Raw genomic sequence first — 9,162 nt, 5'->3', positions numbered from 1 at the left:
GTGTTGAGGGAACACGGATACTCGTACAAGGATACTGGCACACAAATACTCGTGCAAATAGAGTCCCGTATACACATAACACATCCTTGCATACGACATGCTCACAGTGCGTATGAAATGTTTTGCGCCTGGGAGCGATATCTTATCGTTACACTCACTGGGTGGCGATAATTGACAGACCATTAACGTTTGGATTGCAAAAGCTAAAGTACAACTACACAGATATTCCATCCCCCCCTATCCAATCCATACCGTTTTAAGGGTGTTATGTTAAAGGCATATGCCCAGTGTCGATGTCGATGTCGTTGTCCGCGCTAGTTGTCCATAGAATTGTGTGATTTTGCTGGGCAATCCAAATCCATAGAGCTGGGAAATAGGACTCTTCAACATTAAAGGAAGCATCCTGGTTTAAACAGCTTCGTCTGTTGCCAGAGGAACGATAAAAACAACCCAGTTCCAGTCCCCTAACCAAGCCCAATCCCTATCCCATCCTTATGGCTAAGGCATAGGGTCAGCCTTTCACCCGGAATGGAATTCTGGCAAACCGGAAACTACTCAACGGTGCAAAGTCAAAATCGAAAAATATGCACACGACCAGAAATAGTTTAAATACAAGGCCGAATATTAATATGTGCATGTAGCTAAGGATGTGAATGTGAATGTAGTTAAGGAAATGTGTATGTGAAGTGTAGTCCCCAAGGCAATGGGGGTTTAGTGCAATCAAGCATAGCTTTCTCCACTGGATTACTGTCTCAGCCTGGGTCTGGGCATTGTTTCAACCTCACGCCCAACGACTTTTCAGCCTGCCAGCTAAGGGGGAAAAAAGGGGAGATTTCCGGAAAAGGTCAGGAAAAGCTTCAGCCCTCGTTCGAGTGCCTTGGAATCCCTTCGAAAATTATGAGTATATGGGCAAGAGTGCAGTCATTGACTCTAACCTCTTCTTTGGTCAATAAAATTTGACTGTCAGCCGATTATAGTGCAGACAAGATCGATTTTAAGGATTTTGTGCTATGTTAAAGGCTCCAATTGACCCTTTTCTCCTATATATATTCTTCAATTGTTAGAAATCTATCCCCATAAAGCAAGCTCTGGTGTTTAAAGTCATGTATTTGTTTTGAACTCAACCATAAATTTCCAAATTGACGTATCAACCAGATCTCTCTCCGACACTCATGTCGTAAGGTCATTCGTTTTTAACATCATTTAGACGATACTCGAAATTCAGAGAACTTTAAAAAGAGGAAAAACCAACCGAAAACCATGGTGGAGTTTGCCTTTGATCTTAGCGAGCTTTTTACGCAACCCATTATTTGCATTAAGCCGCATCATTTGCAACCCGAGGCACCCGACTGTCAACTAAGTCATATCCTCAACATGATGGGGCAGCATTCGGCAAATGCCCAAGGATTGCGACAACCGGTGACCATTGCTAGCAAACTTGCTGGTGATCAATTGGTTTATCTTATAACCGATCGGGAATCTGGTCGAATTGCCGTCACTGGATTGCTCAAGGTGGGCACCAAGGATCTCTTTTTATACGATGAAAAAGGTGTCATTCAGCATTGTGATCGAACACCAGCAATTCTTGACTTTTATGTTCATGAGAGTCGTCAGCGTCGTGGTCAGGGTAAGCGTCTATTCGATCGAATGTTAGCGGATCAGGGCTGGAAGGCTTGTCAATTATCCGTGGATCGACCCTCGCACAATATGAAAGCATTCCTGGGCAAGCATTATGGTTTGCTGCGTCCCATACCACAGGCCAATAATTTTGTTCTCTATGAGGGTTTCTTCGATGCCAAAGTACCGAAGCGTGCTCGTGAGAAAGCACAAATTATGCAACACAAGGACATCCAATCAGGGTACAAGCAGGGAAATGGATTTGTTCAGAATCAGAAACAGAATCTTGGCAACATGCAGTCATCAAAACATTACCTTAACTCTTCGAGAGCCTCTACAGTGGCTGATATTATGGGCGTTGGCGAGCGGATTAGCAATCGTCCTTCGGAAAAGGGATCATCGTTCAAAATTCATCAGTGACGGACATCGTCAGCCAAAAAAGACATTTTAAAATCATTCAACAATTGATATTCTATTCTTAATCAAAAAAAAATTTTTTATATTTAAATTGTTAATAAATCGAACGTTTAAATTGGTATAGTATTTGTGGAATAATTTAGAATATTATACCCACTTAAATATTTTTAATTTAATGTAAATATAAATGCTGTGTGCTCCTCTTTCCGAGGGGATAAATATTTCAATCAGAGGACAACCAGGACTGATTGCCAAATGACCAGCAGTTGGAATCCCAAATATATCTATATGTATATACATATATATATATGTCGCCAGTATTTGCATAGTTTCATTTTCATTTAACTTTTATTTGCCATCACGTTGCCAAAAATTGCCAAAAATGCAAAAATGTCCAGCCAATGATTGTTGCTGCTCTCTCTCCCTCTCTCTCTCTCCCTCTCTCTCTCTCTCTCTCTCTCTCTCTCTCTCTCTCTCTCTCTCTCTCTCTCTCTTGGATGTCCTGAAATATCCTGGCTGCTGTTGTTTGCTGTGTCTTTGGGTGTGTGCGGGTGTAGCTATGCCTGTTGTTGATTCCTTTGCATTGCCATAATATTTAATGGGCAGTCAAAAGTTGGGCTCCTTTTTGGAGGCTGAAGCAAGGCTTTGACTGAACAACCAGTTTCAGTGGCAGTTATTATGTCGCATCATTTGAACAAAGTGTCCGCACATGCGAAGCAAACAAATTTCAAGGGAAACCCAGAACCCAAGTCCAAGTCCACCGCGGGTCGTACATAGAATTGGCATGTCGATGAAACAATGGCGAACGGAAAACCAAATGAAATTCAGTTTAGCCCAGAAATACAGAAGGGACCCACCCAAAACAAAAAGCAAAGAAAAAAAAGAAACAAGAACAAAACACAGTGGTGCAAATATTAAAATTCAAAATTTTTGTCACGTGTCAAATGCCATTTATGCGCTTCGTGATCGCACGCGGCGTGGCTAGGAACGGGGCTCCTGTTCCTCCTCCTGTTCCAGCTCCAGCTCAGTGCTGGCATTAGGGACAGGAAAAGACATATATATATATATATATATATTTATACTTATATATGTATATTGACAGAGAGTTAAACGGCTTGGGAGAGGGGGAGAGTGCAGCCCACAAAAACCGGAAGCACGAGAGAGGACACTCAGGAAATCTAACTTCAGTGGGGTAAAAAATGCAAATCAGATGCCTAGGTAAGAAATCTAGTAAGAAATGCATTAACAACCAAGTTAATCATTACTAGTAAAATATAGTAAAATAACGCTTCATGTAAATAGATATACAGGTAAAGTTTCATTAAAATTCGCTTGCACTCACAGTTCCTTTTCTTATTCGTTATATACATATCCCTAAGAAAACAAAATGTAAACAAAGGCAGTTATTCGATTAGCAACATTTCAACATGTTCCCAAAATGTTGCAAAAAAGTTAAAACAATGTTGCCAAAATTAGCACCCCCAAGCAGTGTTGCCAGGTTAGCTTATTATAAGCTAGTTCTAGCATATTTGAAACTAGAAAAGCTTGAAAAATTTCCATCTAGCTTATAGCTTGAAATATAGCTTATTTTAAAATTCATCTAGCATATTTTAGCTTTTTATGTATTTTTGACATCCACGGAATGTTTTTTACGAAAAATATGCTTTATAGCCTGAAAATATTGGAGTTTGTTCTTTTTTTCCGATGGTTATGTGCATTTTATGTGATCGTGAACTTATTTCTAATCGAAAGTGTTATCGGAGATCGATTTGTTGGCTGAAGTGTTACCACCAATAATTTTGTTGTGTTGTGAAAATAGGTAAAGCGTGTCCTCAAAATGCCGAAAGTTATATATAAACAGATTTTTCGGGATGCTTGGCTCCAAAACAACGAATTTAAGTGCCAGGAGAAGGAACCAAAGCATATTGTTGCTACTGTAAGTCGACAATATCAGCCAAAATTTTTTAAATCAGGCAGCATGCGGCATCGAAAAAGCACATTTTATCAATGAGATCAGTTGCTGAATCGCAAAAAATAAATTTTCCGGCTAAGTGTTGCAAGACTCAGGATCAGGAAGCAGCGCTTTGTTTGTTCATTGCCGAACACTCGGCGACGAACAACATGAAGGAATTGATGAAATATTAACTAATTTGTTTTAAGTGCTTACTTTAAGAACATATTTTTAAGACTTTCTTTAATAATAACATATTCATATAATATAATAATATATATTATATGTTTCGTGTTTTCTCATATTTGGGTGTAGCTTGTTTTTTCGCATTTTTTAAAAATTGTTTAGCTTATTCTAGCTTATTTTTTTTTTAAATCTAGCTTATATGGGCGCTCATCACCTGGCAACACTGCCCCCAAGCGTGGATCATGGATTCTAAGTGGCTATCTCGCTCTTACGATCCACTTTAAAGAAAGAGAACAAACCAAGCCGGTAGCTTTCAAAGAATACAGAAGAGTAAATGCGCGAGCGAAGACAGTTAGAAAAGAGAAAATGAACGAGCGACGACAGTTAGAGCAGAGTAAATGCACGAGCGACGACAGAAAGAGTAGATCAAGTGCGCGAGCGAAAGCAGCGAACGACAAGGATGAGGAAAAGTAGAAAATCGTTTTGTTTCACTCACCCGCTAACATTCTTGATGCAGAAATCCAAACGGTGCTTGAGAGTTGGTTGCCGAAACCAAACACACTCAAAAAACACAAATCAAGAATTAGTAAGAATTAATAACTTTCTTAATTATTGAAGGGCAAACTTACACTTTTCATTTGCTTCTGGACTGGAGAAAATGGAATTTTGCGGAACATTTTACACTGGATTTGAAATTATTATATTTGCACTTTCACTATGAGCAAATTAAAAAAAAATTCACTAGTAAAAAAACGCACTGATCTTGGCATTGTATCCGTTTCTATCATATCTTTCATATTTTTTTCATTTATTATACATATATTTATCACAGCTACAGATTATTTCCCAGTGTGTAGTGTAGGGGGAATGGAGAGATGTCGTCAATGTCAAATGGCAACATCTAAATTTCTTTCAGCCTCGAACAGGACTGCCAACGCGATCAATTTAGGTTGGGGAAACGGATAATTAAACATATACTAAATAAATGCAAAATAAATATTTAGAAATTATATCATAAGTAAATAATAATAAGGAAATATTTATAAATAATAAATAAATAATTACTAAGTACATATGAAGGTATGTTGAACAAGAAAGGAAAATAGCTTCAGGAAGCCAAAGTTTATATGTATGTAAGTCCTTGTAGTTTGCAATTAAATTATAGCAAAAAATCTAAAATTTATTATAACTGAGCTTATAATATATGCTTACTCTATATCCTTATTTATCAATATTTTTATGTGAAATTTTAAATTAGAAAAAAGCATAACTCTGCTAAAATAGCATTAATTTTAATTCGGAAAACTGTCCTATGTTAGTTTTTATTAGTCAAATAAATCTGCTTACCCAATTTACCATTTTAAGAATTTTAAAATTTTATAAATTTTTTTGACAAATTTAATGATGAAACCCCTTAAAAAAATTTGATTAAGCTTTTCATGCTGATCAAGAATATATATGATTTATAGGGTCGGAAACGACTCCTTCATAGCGTTACAAGCTTCTGACTATAATTATAATACCCTCGCATGGCTTTAAAAACAGGACAATTATACTTCTTTTCTCTTAATATTCCGATTGTTTACATTGTGGCTGCATGATATAGACGTCCGATCCTATACTTTCTGATACCACGCATGAGTTCGTGTACTTTTTAAATGTGTGAATATATAAATTTATATTTTATATATATATATTTATCCTTAATGGAGTAAATTCTGTATAATATTCGCTTTAGAAGCGACAATTTACTATAAAGAACTATGGGTAGCTCTCCAAGATCTGCACTACGACTGGCGAAAGTTCAGAACTGCTTATGGTTATGATACACACTGTAGTTGAAGTAGTTACCTGCCCAGAATAATGCCTTTAACGCCATCCTCGAATGCGTTTCGATGGCCGCCCACGGCGAACGGGTTTCCCTTGGAGGCAACTTCCTGCTTTTATTTCACATATTTATTATAAAATAACCCCGAAATGTACCACCCCAAGTGTGTGTGTGTGTTTGTGACAGTTTTATTAGCATATATCGATTGCACTTGTCGACGCCGCCCAGGGGAGGCCATTATGCAAACTAAGTAACTTCAAAACAGCCAAAAGAATGAAGTCGAACAACTCGAAAAATGTTGTTTGCTCTTTGTTTACTTTATTGTTTTTAATTAACTTATAGCTTACACACACGCACACACACACACAGGGAGAGAGACGCACACAAAACCGAACTTGTACAGCCTGTGGCAGCTTTCGGGCACGTGCAAGGGGAAGGAAAAATAAAGTGATTGCAAATTCGATTTTCATTTATGGTTTTAATTCGATTTGCTTGTATTGATTTATTTCAGCATATTTATTTGCCAGTTTTTCTCACTCCTTCAGCTTTTCCACAATGCTTTTTTCTTCCTTATTTGCTTTCAGGTTTTTAAAAGTTGTGCATTTTCTTTTCTTTTATATAATTCTTCATATATTTTATGATATAACGTAGTCTTCAGTTACGTATACGCGCTCTCTTCTCCTTGTCAATTAATGTCACATTGCGTATACGCAGTGTTGTGTCGCCCACAGTTATGAGGGAAGCCAGTGTGTTGGCATTTTACCTGAAAAACACCGTTGCCTGGCGATTGACTGGCTGACTAACTGATTGACTGATTGACTGACTTTTGAATGGCCGAAAACACCAACTCCTGACCCACAGCAAGGGTGCACTTGACAAAAGCCAAAGGCCTCACAGGACCCGTCGCCTTTGTGCGATTATGCACCCGGAGATTCTGGATTCAGGGATTCAGAGAGCCCGCTTTAAGGCCGCTTGGCGGTGGCCCCCCAATCAATTTACCCGCTTCCTATTTATGCCCCTGGTGTTTTCCGCTCCTCCTCCCTGTTTTGCCCCATTGCAACCCAGTACAGGAGTGGGTGGGTAGAGGGAATCATTGCCAAGTGCCGTGCCACGTGTCACTGAGTGACAAATGCCATTTGTTTCCGTTTTCCCCTAGGTTCTCGCCCATAAATAAGTGTAACAGGGACCAAGTTTAAAAATAGCCAAGGAAAACAAGAAGGAGGGATGGATGAATATTAAATTGAGATAAATAAGGAAAGGGAAAGGCTAGAGACTGGGGAGGAGGAGAAGGTCCCACCCAGTGGCTTGCAAAAAACATATATATCTTTCTTTTGCAGTGTCAGAAGTTGTGTTTGGATCAAGTGCATGTACCGGATAAAGCTAACTCTATATTATTTGTTGATCTATTCGCATTGTACTTGTCATTTCTAGATCACTGATCACTGATCAGATAATCCTGCTGCTTTATGACACATCTTCCCTAAATGATATTAAAACAATCACAAAATATGTTTCTTTTATACCCTGGCAGTGAAGGAGTCATTTCCGACCCTATAAATCATATATATTCTTTATCAGCATTAGAAGCTTAATCGATCTAGCCATCTCAGAACAAAAAAATAATTCACCAATTTTTTCAACATTTGTTAAGGGGCTTCATTAAATTTGTAAAAAAAAATTTTATAAAAATTGTAATTTCTTAAAATGGTAAATTGAGTATGCAGATTTATTTGACTAATAAAAACTAACATAGGACAGTTTTCCGAATTAAAATTAATGCTATTTTAGCAGAGTTATGCTTTTTTCTAATTTACAATTTTACATAAAAATATTGATCAATAACGATTTAGAGTAAGCATATATTATAAGCTCAGTTATAATAAATTTTAGATTTTTTGCTATAATTTAATTGCAAACTACAAGGACTTACATACATACAAACTTTGGCTTCCTGAAGCTATTTTCCTTTCTTGTTCAACATACCTTCATATGTATTTAGTAATTATTTATTTATTATTTATAAATATTTCCTTATTACTATTTACTTATTATATAATTTCTAAATATTTATTTTGCATTTATTTAGTATTTCTTTAATTATCCGTTTCCTCAACCTAAATCGATCGCGTTGGCAGTCCTGTTCGAGGATGGAAGTTATTTGGATGTTGCCAGTTGACATTAACGACATCTCTCTGTTTCCCCTCCCTCGCCAACACATCGTTAACATCGCCACCTTCCAAAATCACCGAACGAACTCTCTCGATTGCCGTCGGGAATCAGTTACTCAAATGCAGCCAAACTTAGCGGAGGTGAAAAAAGAATTGAAAAAGCAAGATGTCTTCCACGCAGGGCGATCGGTGAAAAAATGTGAAAACCCGGAAAAGGATCGAAAATTAGCGAGCCGCAGCTTGGAAAAGTGGTAGTGTAGTGGGGAATATGCGTGGAGCAGCCCCAAAGCAGTCAAGATCAGTGCATTTTATGCAAGTGAAAAAAGAAGGAACGTCAAGTCAACCGTTAAACGGTACCGCAAAGTTACGGTTCCATCATCTCTCTCCTTTCACCGAGTCGTTTGGGTGCACTCAGAAAAAAAAGTGTAGCTGTGATATATATAAAATAATTTAAAAAATATGAAAGATATGGAAGATGTGCAGGAAATGCGAAGATCAGATTTAATTGGATACTGCAATGGTATTATTATTATTATTATTTTATTCTTTTTTTAAATATTTATTTATTATTTAGTACGATTTTATTATTTTCTATATATTTATTTTGCATTTATTTATTATTTTTTTTTAATTTTCCTTTTCCTTAACCTAAATAGATCGCGTTGGCAGTCCTGTTCGAGAATGGAAGTTATTTGGATGTTGCCAGTTGAAATTGACATCTCTCCATTTCCCCTCCCTCACCCACCCATCGCCGCCGTCCAAAATCACCGAGCGAACTCTCCCAGTTGCCGTCGGGAATCAGTTACTCGAATGCAGCCGAACTAAGCGGAGGTGAAAAAAGAACTGAAAAAGCAAGATGTCTCCCACGCAGGGCGATCGGTGAAAAAAAGTGAAAACGCCGAAAAGCAGCGGAAAATCAATGAGGTCCTCCTGCGAAAAGTGTAAGTGTTGTGGGGGAAAGCCGTGGAGCAGCCCCAAAGCAGTCGCAGTGCAAA

General features: G+C 37.8%; 1 protein-coding gene across 1 annotated transcript; it reads left to right on the top strand.

Moving 5' to 3' along the window:
* Window positions 1-1,079: 1,079 nt before the first annotated feature.
* On the top strand, window positions 1,080-2,160 carry lky (leaky). Its single transcript, XM_020952586.2, has one exon. The coding sequence runs from the start codon at window positions 1,261-1,263 to the stop codon at window positions 2,035-2,037; it is 777 nt and encodes a 258-aa protein (XP_020808245.2). The 5' UTR covers window positions 1,080-1,260; the 3' UTR covers window positions 2,038-2,160.
* Window positions 2,161-9,162: the final 7,002 nt, after the last annotated feature.

This window comes from Drosophila serrata, unplaced genomic scaffold, assembly GCF_035046125.1.
Source record: "Drosophila serrata isolate PLE 108 unplaced genomic scaffold, ASM3504612v1 contig_23, whole genome shotgun sequence".
NCBI lineage: Eukaryota > Metazoa > Arthropoda > Insecta > Diptera > Drosophilidae > Drosophila > Drosophila serrata.
Note: the sequence above shows the minus strand (reverse complement) of the source record. Positions and strands in the feature narration are given on the sequence as shown.

Bases quoted from the DNA above. Each gene is read 5' to 3' on its own strand.
- lky (XM_020952586.2), top strand. From the start codon at position 1,261: ATGGTGGAGTTTGCCTTTGATCTTAGCGAGCTTTTTACGCAACCCATT.